General features: G+C 33.5%; 2 protein-coding genes across 2 annotated transcripts; one reads left to right on the top strand and one right to left on the bottom strand.

The window, feature by feature from the left end:
* Positions 1 to 7159: 7159 nt before the first annotated feature.
* On the top strand, positions 7160 to 14023 carry LOC138319514 (peroxidase-like protein 3). Its single transcript, XM_069262666.1, has 5 exons — positions 7160 to 7208; positions 8124 to 8577; positions 8975 to 9044; positions 11631 to 12315; positions 12897 to 14023. Exons 1-4 carry the CDS (start codon positions 7160 to 7162, stop codon positions 11847 to 11849), a joined length of 792 nt encoding a protein of 263 aa, XP_069118767.1. The 3' UTR covers positions 11850 to 12315; positions 12897 to 14023.
* Positions 14024 to 14026: 3 nt separating this feature from the next.
* On the bottom strand, positions 14027 to 20215 carry LOC138317702 (chondroadherin-like). Its single transcript, XM_069259548.1, has 3 exons — positions 20052 to 20215; positions 17722 to 18665; positions 14027 to 17122 (listed from the first exon to the last, which is right to left on the bottom strand). The coding sequence occupies exons 2-3, from the start codon at positions 18651 to 18653 to the stop codon at positions 16804 to 16806; spliced, it is 1251 nt and encodes a 416-aa protein (XP_069115649.1). The 5' UTR covers positions 18654 to 18665; positions 20052 to 20215; the 3' UTR covers positions 14027 to 16803.
* Positions 20216 to 20262: the final 47 nt, after the last annotated feature.

Raw genomic sequence — 20262 nt, forward strand, 5'->3', positions numbered from 1 at the left:
AAAAAAAAAAAAAAAAAACCCATGTATATCCGTGTGCTCGTTTTTGAGCTATTGTCACTCAAACATACCTAAATATTGGTTTTGCCGTTTTGACCATATATATATGTGCACATGAAATTAAAACAATAAATTCCTAATGAGGTAATTGATATGTATGGATGTTTGTAGAATTTATTTTGCTGCAGTCTTCTTTAAAAATATACCAGTTATGATTAATAAGACTCATACTTTTTCTCAGAATAACAGCATATGCTACCCCTACCCCGTAATTTTAAGCTACAAAATGCACCATTTTCAGCCATTTTTTTGCCATATTTAACTCTTTATAGAACAAGTTCCGGTAATAAACTTTTGTTAATATTATGCATAGCAATAGGGAAAGGGTTGTTCTTTCTAAATCAGGCAGAAAAATTGGGGTCCATAAGCTTACGTTTTTGCCCCATTTGAATATTTGTTATTTTTCAATATTTTAGAGTGAAAACATAAAAGTGCTCAAACTATCATTAAATGTATTAAGTGTAAAAACAGTGACAAAAATGTATCATTACACACAGTAATGCTCAATATTTTTGAACCTAGTAGATTTACAGCAAAAATTAGATCGATATAGCTAAAAATGCTGGCGCAGTGATGATTTAAGTAAAACCAATATCAGTAAAAAAATGGTAAAACTTTAGCTCTACTCAAATAGAAAAAAGACATAATTTCAAAATGGCTGTCTAATGGACCATTTCTTAAAATTCCCATATCAAAAATCTACTAAAGATAGAAATGTAATTTTTTGACAAAATTTGCAACTGGCAACTTGCTACATATATTGAAAGATGATATTTGAAATTCTCATAACTTCTTTGATGTTTGTCGAAATGAGTCTTCAACGGGACTGAAACTTCAGAAGAATACATCCTTAATGGTGACATTCCAAGTTAAAATACATTGAACCGAGTTAGAAAATAAGGATTCGTATGTAAGACATTCCCTTGTCGCAATCCGCCACTTTCTTTCTCTCTGTTAGTATTCAAATGTGAACATCGTCCCCTATATAAAGCACAAGAATCTCATTGTAAAATACTAAAAGAACAGACAATGTGTCCATGAAACTATTTTTGTGAATTAGTCATTATGCTGTCCTAGTTTCAGCTGTGTAAATAATTATGATAATACCAATATTTCGTTAATCCAACTGAATAGATTTGAACGCTCCTCGAAGACTAACTCCATATGGACCCTTGCCCAGCGCCAGATTTGTGTCTACGCACGTGTTCCGTCAAAACCCGGATCTGAATCATGACCATGACACCAGGTTCACCGTTATTTTGATGGCATGGGGACAGTTCCTCGACCACGACTTGGTCTTGACTCCTACGTCACACGGTATGAACACTACGTCATTAAAGTATGAAATTACGTCATCATTATTTAAGCATTGAATTACCTTCTTGTTGGATTTATGGTCCTGTAATTGTACCAGGATTGCAGACACATTGAATAACGCCCGTTAGCACGTTATGATAAACATATTTCATTATTAATTTTCACGGTATCGAAATCAACAGTTCTGCGAACGACCTTCCCCAACGAATTTCACGATCCAAGTAAATTCCTAAAAGATCTTGTACGTTAAATTACATCTACATCAATTTTTAAATCCCCGAATGCCAACCTTCGGGAACTTACTTTGAAATGGAAATCGTGAAATTTAGTAGCTTGGAATGACATTTGATTTACACTATGCCAATTATTGTATCAACGGGTAAAATATGGAAAATATTTCACAAATATTTTGACATAACATTATATGCTTTTATATTCATCGCAGTGTCGTTGATGTGGTACTGTGTACGATAAATATCAATTATGAACCTTTCTTGTGGTCAGTAACTGACTTCCTATAAAGGCATAAAGGATCAGTAAGATTTATTGTGGGCGAGGGCGTAGGCTGAGCCTTCTATACGTTTTACTGACCCTCTATGCCTTTATACGGGGTCAGTAACTGACTATACATGTATATCGATTTTATCGCATCGCATGGCATAGGCTTACATATTCACATGATTTATGTACTTCTTTCCGGAATCTGCAAATATACTGTATATGGAATCTGCATAATAATAGTGAATAATTCATAAATCATTAATTTCGACATTCCTAGTGCACAGTAGGCCTACCTCAATATGACATTAGACTGGCTGTATATTGGAAGCGTCACAAACAAAAGTGACACAAATATCCATGCAACATTTAAAGTGCAATCTAGTTGATTATCTCTGCATTCGCGCTGAGATAATCACTTAAAAATTATGCCGATAATATAAAATAATTGTAGATTGAGGATTGATCGGTACGAACCCCACCATTTGTTTATAATCACAGTCGAGAAAACGCTTCAATTGTTACATGTACGTTTGATTTTCACCGCGTCATCAACTTTCAAACTGGCGTAGGGGAAGCAACTCGTATTTTAAAAATGCATTTAATTCAATTTGAAGTATAAAAATGATCAAATTTCATTTTACACAAAAAATAATAAGTATTATATATTTTTACGGTAATGAATAGTAAATTTAGTTGAAGAGAATGCGTTTAAATTTTGAAGCGAGAGCGACAGCCGCTATATTGCACCATAACAAAATTTACTGACCCCCTATAAAGTGTTAGGGGGTCACCACTTGACGGATCTCGACCAATCATTTGGGAACATTTCTGTCCGAGATGCGATAAATGGTGTTATATCGCCGGAGTTAAATAAAATAATGACGTAGGGCGTAGCATTATTTCAAATTCTACAACGGCGATATAACTCCATATGGACCGAAACAAAGGACCTTTATTTTTCATATTAGATATATCGTTTCTTTAACAAATATGAAAACAATCTCTTACGTGCATATTATTTACAAGAAAAACATTGGTCAAAGAACGCCACCTTGAAGAATGCAGTGTTTGGTCAATGAAGTACGCAAAGGAATATTAACTCGGTGTTTCTAAAAAGTCAATATGCTATATATATATTGAACTTCATGTGATCATGTAGTAGTCATTGGGAATAGTGGAAAATCAGAGCATGCATAACATGAATATGAACACAAAAGCTATTGAAATTGTACAGCATACCTGAATCTAGATTTGATTTAAAGCTTAGTATTTTGACAGGCGACGGGGGACTAGACATCAACTGTTGTGCAGACATTCCAGGTCTGCCTTATGATAGGTATGTTACCATAAGAACAGCATAATGTATATGTAATTATCATAATAAATTGCGTTAATGAGTTGTATTACCACCAGTATGACGCATAACAATTCAACAGTATTAGAAACGTCTTTGAGGAAAAACCGGTGTAATTTGTTCCGGAAATTAAATATGTTTATTCTGCATAACTGCTGACTCAATTTTGCCTTTGCATATTATTATATGCTCTTGGGAGTAGGTAAATTATATCGATTGAGACGTTATAATCAGTAATTTCATTTGACAATTTGATTAATTATTTGGATCGATCCATGGCACAAAAGCCTGAAGATATTTGATCGGTTTCAAAATTATCAATCGCTGGTCAACATTTTAACCGTACTCTTTATCAATAGCTAATATTCTACCACATTTAAAAAAAACATTTTTTTATCGTTTGTCATTGGTGCAGTATATAATTTATTATACCTGGTACGAAATCTTTCTACTTGTAACCATAAAAAACAATAAAAAAATCCAATGGACAAAATTACCAACACCAAGGAAAGCGTCCAATATGAAATAATACGACGTAATATTGTGCCGCATTTTAGAATTCCTTGAATATCCATGTGTATTTTTCGGCCGAGGTTATTTCCCTTGCGTATGTTCAGAAGTGTATGCGTAAATTTTTTAATCAATTTAAATTCGAATCATATGCAAAGAAAACGGCAAATGTATTGCGTAGAAAACAAAATGCAACTACAGTAAAACAAGGTTATAACGAACATCTGGGGATCAAAGGAATAATTACTGAGGTATAATCATAATTCATTATCACGGGATGAAGAACGAAAATCACCATGTCAGGACGTTGATGTACGTGTGTTCGTTATAAGCGTGTTGTACTGTATTCAGTTTTCTTGTTGGAAGATATCGAATGTGATGTCATGAGTTTGTGAGTGGAAATAATGTCGTTTTCTCTACATTATGTCGCCAATAAATATGTACCTACAGAGTTAGAAAAATCGATAATATGCAATTAGAGACTATAAAATGTTTTTAGTTATACATCACGTTTTCTCACATTTAACACATTGACCATTATTTCAAAATACTGTGAATGTTCAATTGCATTCTGTGACTGTATTTATATGATAGTATTTATTATATTGCGTTCCAGACCGGAGTGTTTTCCTATAGAGATACCGTACGATGACCCATACTACGAAAACAGGACATGTATGAACTTCGTTAGATCTGCAGCAGCTGTAAGGCGGGACGGCTACTGCAAACCAAGTACGTCACGTGGCTTGTATCTTTTCGTCCGTTCATCATGTAAAATGTTATCATAAATTATCAACTTTGAAAAAATATATTCATGAAAATGACGAATTGTCGTCACTTCATTTTATCGATAATTTTTGGCTTATTCCATAGCTTACATCTAATAATGCAGAAAAAATCGATGAAGATTTTCAACTTTGTCCCTTCATTTTTATTCTTTATTTAAATAATATCAATGACACAAGTCGTAATGACCTACATTTACATATGTTTGTTAGTTGTGACATAATAAGAAGGCAAAGAAAGGCAATGGTGAATTATTTTTACCAAATTAAACTTATTTATAGAAATGTATCTATGCAAACATACGTTCTGTTAGTCATGTTTTGACATCCATTTGTGCGCACCATCATATATGTAGGTAATATTAATTTTGATCTTGAAAACATACCAGGAAGCTACTTTCCAAATAATAAAGCCGTAAAAAGGATTTTTTTGCAAAACGGATTTACAGTAAAACCTCCCTTAGCTGCAACATTGTAGCTCAAAAGACTTTTAGACAGAAAACGTTGTCGTCTTTAGAGCTACAATTGGTGCCTATTACTGCTAATGAAGCAAAGTAATGACTATGCAAACCATCATAAAACGTTTCTTTGCATTTTATCATACTTGTTTGATATCGCTTACCTACTTGGGAATAAAACTTAACTATATAAAATATCATATTCTCATCGAGGCATTATTTTTTTTTACATAATATATATGAAGGTCTTTCTGAAGGGAATTTATACGGCAACTCCACAAATTGTGAATTTGACGTCTTGTAAGCGGAGCGGTAGATATTAAGAATGGTAGTTATGTTTGTTTTGGACAAAAAAATATGTAAATGCATGTATACGCATAAAATAATTGGAAACCTACAAAAGAGTATAGAAAACTGTGTCCGAGTGATTTTCGGAGGCAGTGCTCCACTACGACACATAGGGACCAATTCGTACCCGGCCGAAAGGTAAAGTTGGCCGGGTACGTATATTCGGTCTAAACCTCCCTACTCGACAAACATTTATGAAGACCACCTGCTCAACACGACAGATTTCGCAGTGTAACAAATGGCCCCTTTTAATCCATTCTGACCTGTGTAGGAAGAACCCTTGCATATAAAGACATTTTTTGTCCCTTGATGGTATTTACAGTCAGGATTGAGTCTAATTTTCATAATATTGTTTTTAGGTTGGAGGGAGCAGTTGAATCAAGTGACGTCATTTGTAGATGCCTCTAATGTCTATGGCTCGACCCTCTACAAGCAAAGGAGTCTCCGGGCTAGATACGGCAAATCACGTGAGTAAGACACATGACCTTGACATAATAAAATTTTGTAATCTCGCTGCGCTATGTTCGGGTTCACTTTGGCAAATGAAGTCTGTTTATTCCGTTTTGATCTACCAAATCAAGAAAGATCCGGTCTATTTCTAGATCTGCATTTTGTTGTTTCTTCTACAAAATCTTATAGCCATTAATTACTAAATCCCGGTTGCGGTCATGATAAGTTGATGCCGGTGCCCTAGCACATGGAATGATAACGCTATTTCGGTACTCACTAAAAGTTCTGTGTTTATCTAAACACTTTTCCAGATGTTTTATTTTTGTACATTGGTACATACATTCGATGATTTCTTACTTTCCATCTGAACTAAACATCCCGATTCAATATTTGTCAATTTAAGCTTGCAAAACGAGATTTCACATATATAGGCATGATTAAAGGACTCAAATAAAACTAATTCGATTGCCAAAATATGCCACAATGTTTTGACCAGCGATAGCAAATATACGTTTTATTTTATGTTTATGTACCAGATCTTTTGTTGACACATGGGAATAATTTTCCTAAGGCAAACTCGGACGATGCCTGTAACCTACCGAATCCAAAAGATCTTTTCTTCTGTACAGACGCAGGTAAATGTATTCTTCATTTATTAAACAGATAAATTAAACCTATATAACATTATTGATGTTTTGTGAACGCGAACATTTAGAGGATCATTTCATCATTTATTATCATAATAGGTAGGTAATATGGCCTATAACTACCCGTTTGGATTTCATATTTCAGTAAACAGGTAATATCATTAGTTATGTATACAAGTATGGCCCCGTTCGCCCTCGAGAAAATATCTCTTTCCTAGGTGACTATCCTAGGTGTATTCTGACACTTATGGACACAATTATTTTATTACAACGAACAAAATTAAAACAAGTCCATCAATTTGTAAACTGTACATCAAGAATGCAAGAATATATTTCCAAACAACGTTGCTAAATTCGCCAGGCTGCAAAAAATAAACAACTGCGTTGCCATTGTTGGTTGACTTTCCAGACGACGTCAACTTCCGGTCACGTGCAGAGCTATCAATGGGTTATTTCCGTGGGTTTTTTCCCTTAGGGGTTATTTTACTCTCTGCTTCCAATGCCGCTGACATATCTAACTTATTTCTATTACTCTCTGATTAAAGTTGTGTGGTCTATAACTTTCGCTTTTTTGTCATAGTGAAGACAGTGTTATACATATTTTCTCCGTCTGTCTGAGTTTTAAACTTTCGAATTTTACCACTTTTTATTAAGTTGCAGCAGTGGAAGTATTTTTAATTATAAAAGTAAAAAATCTTTTTAACGTGTAGACGTGAAAAATAGACTCGAAAGATGCCGAATCATTCCGAACTCTTTCGAACATCGTCGCAACAATCTCGAAGTAAAACGAGAGCTGTGAAACCAAGAGAAAATATCAACAATTTTTCATAAACAAAACTCAGCAGACTGGATCTACAAGGAAAATAATGCTCGCACATTACAATATTTGATACACACAATATTATACGGCAATGTGTAAACTGGATGTTTCAAATACTCATTCTATGGACATATACCAGCATGATTTGCTCATATTAGCCAGAAGGAAAACGTAAACAAACACATGTGCGCTTACGCTAGTTACCTGGCTCACCACGTGCAGGTCGTGTCGAACGTTAGTCACGTGATACGAGTAGGAATCCGGCAAAACCCGAAGTCACTGATCATGGCGGTGATTTAAGGCGCTTTATTCAAAACAAGGAAAATATGATCCCTAGATTTCGGCTCTCTTATAGGCCGACATATGCTTTTGGTGAGCTAAATCATCAAGTTACATGTCAATGTTTTAATATCAAATGTTTAAGTTACATATCACTACAGTGAAATTAGCAGCAATATAACTTTATCTCTATCTATACAATGTCATGTGATCAAGTTTAATCCAATCGGAACATTCTAAATGCTTATATTTGAAACCCTGAAACACAATATATTTGAAACCCTGTGAAACACAATATAACGAATGTATACATCCGGTAGCCTTACTTGACTTAATGCCAACCTAACAGTACTTTTAGATTGAAGTTATACTTCGCCTCGGCAAATATGGAATCTAAACAGATAATTCATGAACATATTGCCTGTCTACAAACTAAGTAGGAAATTACTATACTGCAAAATATAAGGAGTTAAATGAAACCAGTGAAAATGATTCCTTAGTAGTGTGACACCGCAAGCCATGCCGGTTTTCTGTCATTGTACAAAATGTACATAATGCTGTGTGTCGTTCCTGTTTGATAATATTTTGTCCTGCCAGGTGATGAACGATCAGATGAAGTACCAAACCTACTCTTCCTGCATACTCTAATGCTAAGGGAACACAACCGTATAGCTGACAGGTTAAAGTACTGTTGGCGTTCACAAAACCCTTACTACACATCGGAGGATGAGGAAGACGAATACATATTCCAGGAAACAAGAAAAATCATCATAGCCATTGTACAGCAGATCACCTACAAGGATTTCCTGCCAAAAATACTCGGACTGAAGATCATGGACGAATATAACCTCCGGGTCCATCACGACAGTCACAACGTCTACAACCCTTACTTAAACCCCTCCATATTCAATAGTTTCGGAGCTGCAGCGTGGCGGATGGGGCATTCTCTAATCCCCCAACTACAAGGATTTAACCATAACGAGGACAACACAATCCTTGCCTACAAGGACCAGGATTTTGAGAGAGTAGAACTGATAAAAACCTTCTTCAGGTAAGTATTCACTGATGGCTCTTACAATGTATCTCTATCAGATACACATTCCATGGAACAGTTTATCGAACATTTTTAGTTATTCCTCGGCCATTAAATGGGAAGGCGTATACTTTTATTTTATGTCCGTTTTGCTACGTCTCGTCAAGGCTATTTTTAAATGTTTTTTTTTGTTCAAAATTGTAGTCCTTAGCATCGCCTAGAATTATTTTCATTTTCATTTCCCATCGTCTTTTATCATCAACATCATTAATAGTGCAGATTTTAGAAATTAATTATGATGACCATATTTCCTTTATAATATATGTAAATCTTGAAATATATGTGATTAAATAAAGATATATTTTAACAATTTCCTAATATTTCGTATTGTCGTTAAGACCTTCCTTTCTGCAAGCTGGAGATGGACGGAAATTTGGGAAGTTTGCAAGGTGGCTAGTATCCGATCGCGCCATGAAGCTAGACGGGTAAGAAAATATGCCATTAACTCATCTTACAAACATACATCCCCGTTAAAAATCTTAAATAAATACAACTTCATATGTGCTTTAAGATTAGACACGATCAATATTTGATTTATCGGTATATAGACTGAAAACCGAACTGCACTCTGAAACATGAAACACATTGAAATTCCGTTTTCGGGGTACACATTTATAGACCAAATCGAAATCGCTTTCAATCGTTACATTTAATTTCTTAAATTAAACAGAGATACAAGTCGAAGAAAATAAATTTACAAACAAAACCGAATAGTTTTCTATTGCGTAATGATAAAACTTTCTATATATAAAATATATATAAAATAGATTAAATATCATTATATGTTTCTGGTTCATATAACTTTACCTTGATACCATTTGTTTGCTTGAAATTGATATACACTGTCTACAAATATTAATTATAATAGACATCAACACAAGATGACGCCATTTTGTGTTTTTATAACGTCAAAATATTTGTTTTATTTTTCGATCTATGTCTTGATAGACAAAATGATTTAAGCAACAAAAAATGCGTTGCAGCCAAAATTAAAATTGTAACCTGTTGCTTGTACTATATTAGTCACTTATTATAAAAACGATTCTAAATTACAAATATATGATGACATATACCTTTGTTCAGATATCAATGCTTTTTATGACTGGTTATTTTGTATATTAGAGTTGTTTTCTTATTTATCCGACTTCGACAAAGATCTATAACACAGTCAGATTACAGCTTTGCAATTTCATAATTAACCTACGAATATAAAAATTACGACTCTTAGTTCAAGTCCAAATTTAAAGGCAAATTTGTTCTTTGTTGTCTATTCTATCGTTTCGTTCACAACATTTTACACTACTTCATGTTGCTATTATATTGTTTTTTATCCCCCGCTTTCTCCGAAAGGGGGGATATTAATTTAGGTTTGTCCGTCTGTCTGTCTGTCCGTCTGTCTGTAACACCTCATGACAAGGTTAAATGCCTTAAGGGCTCGGCCAAGTTCGATCGCAACTTTCAACGGACCTTATTTAGCGGAGTTATGGCCCTTTGATTTAATAAAAAAAATAGTCATTTTCTGCCACTTCCGTACAATAACTGTAATAAATATTAACAATTGTCTTCAAACTTGGTAACAAAGTTAAATGTCTTACTTCCGAATAAGACTTCAGTTTATTTTTCATGTTTCAACAAAATTTGAACAAAAAACACGAATTTGCTTGTTATTTGGGTGGGTTTTTTTTAGTTTTTTTTTCTTTTCATTTTGGGGGTGCTTCAGACATTTCGTCCACGACATACAAGATCGTCTTTTCGAGCCCCCTGGTGAGTTCGGAGATGACTTGGCGTCGTTGAATATCCAGAGAGGAAGAGATCATGGGCTGAGACCCTACGTCTTCTGGAGGAAATTCTGCAATATTGATGATTATCTGATTACAAACTTTCACGAACTACATAAAACGCATACGCAAGACAATATCGATCGATTTGTATACACATAGTAAGTTTGTTTTTCTATTGATCAAAGTAAAAAGGTAATGAAAGTACGTCATTAATATGAAATTAATGAAATGTCAAAGTGATGAAATAATAACAAACCATCAACGTAATAACAATCGACAACCATTAACAACAATAATGAATGAACCAATGTTACTAACAACGCTTTACATATTGAAAACATGTATGGATATATTTATCATTTTTTATTATTTTTTTTATTTAAAGTCTATTAAATAAAGTTTAAACGCTAAATTATGATTTCCCAAACTGTATATGACATTTTTTTCGTTTAAGCGGATCAATCCTTGTAAAAGTAATTATTTTTAATTATGTAGAAATCCTTACGGACCTTCAGATTTTAATTTACGCCTATGATGTTGCCAATGGTTGTTGTGAATGCAAAAACTCCGAACTTAGTCCAACTACTGCAACTCTATAAATGAAACTGCCATTAAAATATTTTATAGTAAATGTAATATTACGCCAACCTCTTACGTATCAATTTTGCACTAATTTAAAATGTCATCGTGTGAAAATTAAGATGATTTAATTTTGTGTGATGTTTTATTGTTGATGATTTATAACAATTTCTTTCATACCTACACGTGTAATACTGGCTGGTCTAGGGCAATACACTCATGTCGCCTAAGGCTGTATTGCATGGCTACCCATGCAATAAAGCCTCGTGACGTCACGGCGTCAACAAAATCTCTATTTCCTCGGTAAAATTTTAACATTTTTTTCACAAAATTGACTGGTTTTACTATAAAAGATGCAAGCAACGGAATTTCTGTTGAAAGTATCACGTAATTTTTCATGTATGGAAATTGACTTCCAGTCGTGGATTTCTTCGAATTTATTTCAAAATGGCGGGATATTATAGTTGTAAAATTGCAGTAAAACGTCGTGGTATGAAAGAAAAATACTCTTTCATAAGTGGATATGAAGGATAGGGATATTCTACCCTCGGGATCACAAAATGTTGCAAAACCCTCGGCAAGCCTCGGGTTTTACTACATTTTGTGACCCTCGGGTAGAATATCCCTATCCTTCATATCCACATATGAAAGAGTCTTATAATCTCTACTTTCAGTGGCAATGTAGGTGATATAGATTTGTTCGCTGGAGCTATGACAGAAATTCCAATACCGGGTGGATTGTTAGGGCCCACTTTCTCCTGTATAATCGGTTTACAGTTCAAACACTTGAAGCACGGTGACAGTTTCTGGTTTGAAAGGAGGAAAATGCATGATAAGTCTTCCCTACTAACAGAGGGTAGGTCTCAATAAACTTTCCTTTTGTTTCTTATCCCCTTCAGTGTCAAATTATATTTTTTTGGTATTGGTAAGGAATATTTGGGGTTTGGGCCATTTTTGGCCACGAAATCCATGCAAAAATTGGTGTGCGCGTTCACTGTAGACATTATGATATGACCGTGCGGAGTGTGCTACTCGATATCTTTCCTAATATACTCAGTAGGTAGTAAAGTAGTTAATATAGATGTACAACCTCATCTGTCCATCATCTTATATTTAAAAAATCTAGAGTGCACTGATACGAGTGTGTTTTCTGGCATTAGTGATTTTCCAATAAACTGATGATAACAAGGCAGACATATATATGTTATGACATTAATTTCCATTCCCTTTCTTTAGATCAAATAGAGGCGATAAAGGAATGGACCCTGGCGAAGATCATTTGTGAAAATACTGGTATTGAGCATATACAGAAAGATGTGTTCAAAGCAGCTTCAATGTAAGTATTAAATCATTTCATGTACGTTGGTTTGTTCGTTTGTTTGTTTACGTTTAATGGGTCACATACGTGTCTTGGGTAAAAAGTGACATTAGTTAAAAAGCAGCAAGCATTCGACGTGTTGCGTAAAAATATACGGACAAAATTAAAGTTCATTGTCAGTTGAAAATATTGTTACTAAAAATGATAATATGACGGCTTGAAAGTGTGAAGTTGGAAAATGCAGTGTTTACAGATATTATAAAGATGTAATGATAAAAAGTTATCTTTCCTAGTATAGCTATCATACATTCCGCCGGAAATCAAAAGCAATTATTTCAGATCATTTTGGCTGACGCATTGAACACCTTTCAATAAAACAGATACATTAATTTTGCTTATGGCACATGCAATATCATTGTTTCATTAATTATGTAATTAAGCGCTTCGGACGCGAATGATTGCTTTAATATTTTTTGATTTCTCAAAGGTGATAAAGGTGCCAAGTTTGTAAACCTAATTTTAACTGATGAAGTATGTTATTTGTGGATGGGTGAAACACATTTACTAATAACGCTTTACCACAACCGTCTGTTTTGTAGAGGGACCATCCGAAAATGCAGCGACATTCCGGACCTGAATTTGGTTCCATGGGGATGCCAATACGCGGACGGGCGGGAAAACTTGTATCCTGACGACATGAACAAGCTAACCGAACCCCGGTATCACGATACGCACCATAATGACCTCTGAAACTTCATAGTGAAATCAAGTGATACCTCACAAAAGAATATCTGATCAACTGTTCTTATGGCTAACTCTAACATCCTTTCTATTCCACAAAATTTAAATCAAAGTTAAGTTATTTATATGTTTGTTTTAAATGAGTCTAATTCATATCTCCATAGAAAAAAAATGTTGGTTTTTTTTTTGTTGTTTTCGAAAATAACACAGTTAGGCAGAAAATATTATCCCATAAAGGAGAAATATTGTATAGTCGTCTTTAATACCATTGTTACCCAAACAAGATTAATCTTATATTTTAAGAAAACATCTCACAATGTATTAACCAGAAACAAATTAACTATTTTGTCATATTGACGGAAATAACTTACTATATATATTCAGAAAGTACTTACTAGATATTGCTTACAATATCACTTAAATATTTTCTTCTTTCCTGTAGAAATGTAATCTTGTCATGTAATTTACAGATGTGCAGACACATGTAACCAAATTACGAAAATGTATCATTCTGTATTCTTACAAAACCGTAATATCTGCGCAGAAAGATTTTTTATTAAATTTTAAACTTCATGCAGATATATTCTCTTCTTATTCATCTAGAAACTATAATTGATGCATTGCGATTATTGTATTTCTCCAAGGTATGGTATTGATAATAAAAAAATGGTGCATTTTTACCTAAAAACAAAACACTTATTCTGATTTTGTAACATGATGATACAAATTTATATACACAACTTTCGTCTTTGTATATTATACAATAAATATTTCTAGAAATTAAAGTGAAACTATTGCTAGCGATTCGTCACTGTTTCTGAACAATTATCTGCACCCTTTGTCATAATCCCGATTGAAAAACGGTTTTGAAAATGGACGCTGTGTGACGTCACTTTGAAATCAGTGATAACCCTGATATAATGTATTGTCACATGTACAAACTGCTTTTTGTACACAGTGTCCAAATTTGAATACGGAAAGCAGTTGGTTGTGTTATCTGTTTTTATTGATCTCTAACAAAACAAATACTGGTGAGAAAACGTGACGGCAAAATATAACATCTACCAATGTAACTTGAAGTATGAATTGCAGGAATGAATTTGTACATTGAAACTAGTGCTTAAACGGAATCGCCAATGACGTGAACTCAAATACATGTATCTAGGACTTTATATGGAATCAACTAGTCCATAATTTTCACATTAATTAAATCTCTTCACATTTTTACCAGATGTAAACCTGTTCATGATGCGAACTTGTGAAACTATAATGTGGGGTCAACTCGTCCAAACCAACATGCTATTATTCAACTGAAATGTCAAAATCAAAGTATAGTCTATTGAGATTGTTTTAGGACCATTTTGTTGTAATAAATAGAGAATGGTAACAAAATTGTTCTATAAAAAAAATATCTTGTTTTTGAACAGTACAAATATCTTATCCCCCACATCTGGAAAATAATGTGTATATATATTTATGGTATATCAACAAATACCTATGTAATCTGTTTTATGATAGGGGCCGCCAGGGTTTGGGTGCCTTGGAGTGAACTCCTATAAATAATATATTGTCCTCACACAGGAGGGCTCTTGCTCACCAAACAAAAAATGATTACGACTTACAATGTACATAAATGTAATTACTTTACAATTATTAGAATGCTATTGAAGGATTATAATTTTTACATAAAGATGCCAATTACAATTAAAGGGACGTAACTCTTTAAAAACACTATTTTAGAAAATCATTGAAATGTTAGCATAATGTTTTCAGATTTTTTGTATTTTTTTCAAAATTTATTTTTTATTCATTTTTTTTTCAAAAAATATACACAACACAACATGTACAGAAGATACATGAAAGACAAACATAATAGAAGTTACAGTTGAGGGATTATTTCATATTACATACATTACCACTCACATAAAAGATCTATCAAGAGTTTTGTTTCCCTTCTTACAAATGTAGTGACAAAGTAAACTACGGGAGACAACTCTTGATAAAAAAAACAAATAATACACCAAAGATAAAACAGAACAAAGGGGGAGGAGGGGAGTAAACTTAGGTCACAGATCTTTCAGGAATTTTTAAAATGTTACTGTTTATATATTTAAATAATTTTGTAATTCTGCAAGTGTTTGTGATTTACGCCTTAAATTCCTATTGGATATTATAATCTTGTGAGCTTTAAGTTCAAATTTGATATGATTTTTTAGACTGTTTAAATTGAGTTCTTTTCCAAGACATTTACAGTTGTAAATGTATTGTTTTACTAGGAGCATTATCAAATTTTCAATATGGAAATTAGTATGTGTTCTATCTTGTTTTCCAAAAAAAAAAATGTTTTTTAAATCTAAGACCTAAATTATTAGTACATGTAATTATAGAAATTCTTAATTATTCAATCAAATTTGATACATTTTCACAGTCCCAAAATATGTGAGTGATTGTTTCTAGATATGTTTTACAAAATGTACATAGATTGTTGTTTGATTTACCAATTACTAATAGAAATGTCTTAGTAGTTTGCATGCTATTGTTTATTCGGAATTGTAACAATTGAAGCTTGGAGCTAGTCGTAGCATTAAAAAGGGATATTTATTGTATTTGATTCAATGTTTGTAGAAGATAGAATAAAATATTTGTGTAAACGAACAGAAACTAGCACAAAAAAGCACTCAAACACACACACAAAACTATAGACACAAAAAAGACTAAAATATATATTCCATCCATATCATATATACAGTTGATTGGCGCATTACAATAACAAATTAAACATATCTGTCCAATTCATCCATATTTGTTCCACTTTCTCCATACATTATTTTTTAATTGACAGTTGATTTTTCAATACCCTTTTTGTTTATACAAAAAATCACTCAAACTTATGTTCATTCTATGTTTTTCCTCCGTAGAAAAATATGTATGACTTCATATAAAGAATAATAAAATTGAACGATATCGAACATTTTTTTAGTCTTCACAATATTATTAGTTTATTTTTCCTGTCATATTTGAAACGATTTTTGACAATACAAAAATATTCTATTGTTTGAATGTCTGTATTACAGATGTTATTTTCAGAAATAGTTATAGTCTTTAGGTAATTAATACGCTGTTTTAGTCAATACTGAAACTAGTGTACTGATGCAATTTTGGTAATTTGAAAAGGTATTCTTGATTTTTTTTCCAATCTATATTTCTAAAGACAGTTTGTTGTTTCCATTTCTGCTCTGATGTTATCAAACATTTATTTCTTTCTGTCAAATCTAATACATTTCTTTACATCGCCTAATACTTTTAAATTATATATATGAAAATGATCTATCTAGTTTGGTCATTATCCTAAACGTTTCGAACAACCTTATAAAACCGTATTTATTAAAAAGGAATTATTATCAATGCAAAAACAAATATTGAATTTAACGACACATGCTGAATATGTTATATTCAATAAATATTTGTCCTGATTCATTACATATACTTTCGGTATTATCTGTGCATTTCGCGTTTTCGTGTCTAACGCCATTTTCAATCTAATTAATTTCGTTACTTAGCTAACGACGGTTCTAATGCACTCAGAACGTTTTTGCGACTATAAATTTTCGCGGGGTCTAACCTCTTGAGAAATACGTGAAATGTAATCAATTACACACGGACTTTAGTTTGTTTACAGTAAATGGGAAATAAATTAACTCTCTAACAATAAAAAATGTTACCACAGTACAGTATATGATGTTGTTACAAAAACAGCCAACAAATTTATGCATACACTTCCGAGTCTGCTTGTTGCTCCAAATCTGATTTGTTAAATGTCTGTTCCATCTCCAAGGTAACGGCGGCGTCGTCTTTATCATGTGAATACACAGCCACGTATTTACCTTTCACCCCTGACCTCTGATAGCAAGTCAAATGTGCACGTTTGTGGTAAAGTAGCATGAATGATCCTCCAAAAATGATAATGACCCCAAGAGTAACAATCAGGGTTACCAGAATGCTTAACATTGACATGGGACAAGCTAGGTCTGCAGGATCTACGTCAAAAATCTCCATCCCTCTGAGCCTTGAAGGATAGGTGCATCTGTAATATATATACATAAATCGTTAGTGATATATATATATATATATATACAAGGGAACTGAGCGGTTAAAAGACCTGTCACAACTCCTTTTCACATTTCTATTATAACGTAAATTAGTAACGGCTGTAACGTTTTTGTTACTACTTTGTTACCTTTATTCCAGTCTTCATTTACTTTTATATCGATTTCCAAACAAATTATGTAACTCATCATTTTCGATAGTCCAAAATATGGATATCATTTTATCCAACATCAGTTACCCAATACCTATTGAAATGAATGTAGATACAACATTTAGTAGTCAAAATTTTGTAAGGCCAAAGTCGGGATTTCGATCTTAGACTCCGGTTCCGGCCATTATTTTAGCGTGAAAGACACTAAAAAATCCTCCCGACTTCCCGACCCTATTTTTTTTTTTTTTTTTTTTTTTTTTTTTTTTTTGCCAATGTAACCCTAAACAGACATTTTTGGGCCTAATATGAGTATCCTGAAAATTTTGAAACTCACCTAAAGGATATGATATCCCTGATCCATACAATAGAAAATCATTAATAATGATGCATCATACATCAGTTATGGAAGAGACAAAAGAACTTACATTATAGAAGCATTAAGATCCCGAAGTGAGGAATCCGGCAATGTAATCCACTTCATATGGCAATCACATGCCCAGGGATTGTGATCAAGTTCCGGCGCACTTCTCATGTCTGTTGGGAAAGAAAGCTGTGTGATTCGGCGAAGGCGGTTGTTTTTCAGTCCCAAACGTTCAAGCCCAGTGATCCCTGAAAAGGCGTTGTCAGAGATGGTCGTGATCAGGTTGTTGTCTAAATTAACGAATTGCAGAGATGACGTCAAAGTAAGGTGCATGTCGTCAATCTCCGTCAACTTGTTGTAACTCAGATCGAGGCTACGAAGATGCGTGACCCCTGAGAACGCAGCAGTGTCAAAGGTCATTAGGTTGTTATGGCTAAGGTCAAGGACACGAAGTCTCATCAGGTTATCTAATGCGAGGTGGTTTAAGGTAGATATAGCACAATAAGACAAATCCAATTCCTCCAGCCGGTGATATCCGAACGCCTGGAAGGTCATATACTCTACCATTCCCAGTGGATTTCCTTTTAAGATTAGAACGCGGAGACTGTGGAACTCACTTAGGACCAGACGATATTGCTTGACTATGAGAGCGGATCCCTGGAGAAGGTTGAATGAGAGATCGAGTGTCTCCAAACTCGTCAGGTTCTTAAACGCATTTTGACTGATTGTTGTTATATGATTTCGGGAAAGATTCAGCCTCACCAGTGATTTGGGACTTGATATATTTATATATGGAATGTGGACAAGTTCATTCCTTGATAAATCTAAATTTTGTACGTCATCTGGAATTTCTGATTCGGTAGGAAATGACGTTAAATTACCGGAAGTACAATTAAATATGTCTATACTCTGACGCTTACATCCTGGAGGACCAACCGCAGTCGTCAAGGAAACGAGCAAACACAAAGCACAAGAGAATAATGGTGTCTTTGCCATATTATTATGAATCTGAAAATGAAACAAAGTACATATTGATTATTTTAATAAAACCTTGTTACTTTGTATATTATTTCTTCGCTACATTTTATTAAAAAAAATCAAAAAAAATATAATAAGGCATAAATATTGCTACATATCTGAAAATAAAAACAAAAGAGGTTATTTCAAAAGTGGCTAATTTGATGTAACGCCATTGCTGTTTTATGTGAAAAATTATAAATTAACTCTTTTTCTATACACTGTTTCAGGGATGGAACATCCCAGTACAAATCCACACAGTAACATCAAAGTTCAAGAAAGAAAATTAAATTTTAAATATACAGCACATCATTGTTCCATACGTGCTACAAGAATAATACAAGAACACATGACGTTCGATTACATATCCATTTATAAAAAAAAAACTCTGAAGAGAAATAAAAAGGAAATCTATAAAGAGCAAAAATAAGGCATGATCAAACCCTTTAGTAATAAGTTTAAAGTAACCTGGAAGTGACAAGTTGTAACCCGAATACAAATCAACAGTCATGAGAACATGAAAATACATAAATATTGAATTTTTCACTATATAATAAAAAATGGTTACAAAAATATTTTCAAGGTTACAGCGAACAATGAAGATGCCGGTTGTGTATTTACAGATAACGGCGTGCTTGATAAAAATATTGTTATCAAACAAGGATTCGTCATGTTTTAGTAAATATAAAACAAGATTACAAACGTGTACCTGTAGTTGGTACGAAATTTAAAAAAAATGAAGAAAAATGCCAGTTAAGTTATGATAAAGAACGAAAGCCGCAGAACGCGGACAAAAACCTTCGGTCAGTACAAGCAAACTGGGTTTACTGGACTTTAAATTCCAGCCTTAGAAGAAACAACAAGCAGGTATCTTTAAAAGACCGCTATTCATTATTTCGAATGACGAATTTTCCAGAACGGCGAATATCAGAAATAACCAATTTCCCGTCAACAAATAACTGTCTAACTTCATATTTCAATGTGACCACTCAAACTTCATAGAAAAAAAGTGTAGCGAAGAGTCACTGGTCATGTCCCTGATATAATGATAGTTAATATGAAAATGTCTGGATATTCATCTATGAGATAACTTATATCTTGGAACATGTACATATATATGATATGAAATACCCTATCACTATTAACAAAAAATAGATTTGAAATTTCTCCAGCAGAGAGAGGTACAATTCTCTACTTCTTTCCCGATCATCTGTCGTATATATATAATCAAACATTTCTCGAAATTTATCAATAGGCGGTATAGGTCTCCGGGTACATCGGTTTTCTTCTAACCTTAAAGAATGACAGGACACATAACTATACCAATTAACTATACTAATTAATTACGGAACTAAAAACACTAAAAGGGGTACTTACACACGTGTTATCCACGGCCTCGAAAGGGTTTATTCCATACACGTCTCAGAGTGTGACGTCATCCGTAAACAGGGTAGCTCGACAGGACATTATCATCAGTCGGTGATGTATTCGGACTTTGGAAGGACCAATAGGAGAGATAACGGTGAATCAGTACGATATATTATCTGTCGTATATAGATGATCTCATCCCATATCAGTGCGTTTAATA

Source organism: Argopecten irradians, chromosome 3, assembly GCF_041381155.1.
Source record: "Argopecten irradians isolate NY chromosome 3, Ai_NY, whole genome shotgun sequence".
Lineage (NCBI taxonomy): Eukaryota > Metazoa > Mollusca > Bivalvia > Pectinida > Pectinidae > Argopecten > Argopecten irradians.

Bases quoted from the DNA above. Each gene is read 5' to 3' on its own strand.
- LOC138319514 (XM_069262666.1), top strand. From the start codon at position 7,160: ATGCCGAATCATTCCGAACTCTTTCGAACATCGTCGCAACAATCTCGA. The intron at 8,578-8,974 runs GTAAGTATTCAC...CCTTTCTGCAAG, and splicing joins CTGATAAAAACCTTCTTCAG to CTGGAGATGGACGGAAATTT. The intron at 9,045-11,630 runs GTAAGAAAATAT...CACATATGAAAG, and splicing joins CGCGCCATGAAGCTAGACGG to AGTCTTATAATCTCTACTTT.
- LOC138317702 (XM_069259548.1), bottom strand. From the start codon at position 18,653: ATGGCAAAGACACCATTATTCTCTTGTGCTTTGTGTTTGCTCGTTTCC. The intron at 17,123-17,721 runs GTAAGTTCTTTT...TATATATTACAG, and splicing joins GATCTTAATGCTTCTATAAT to ATGCACCTATCCTTCAAGGC.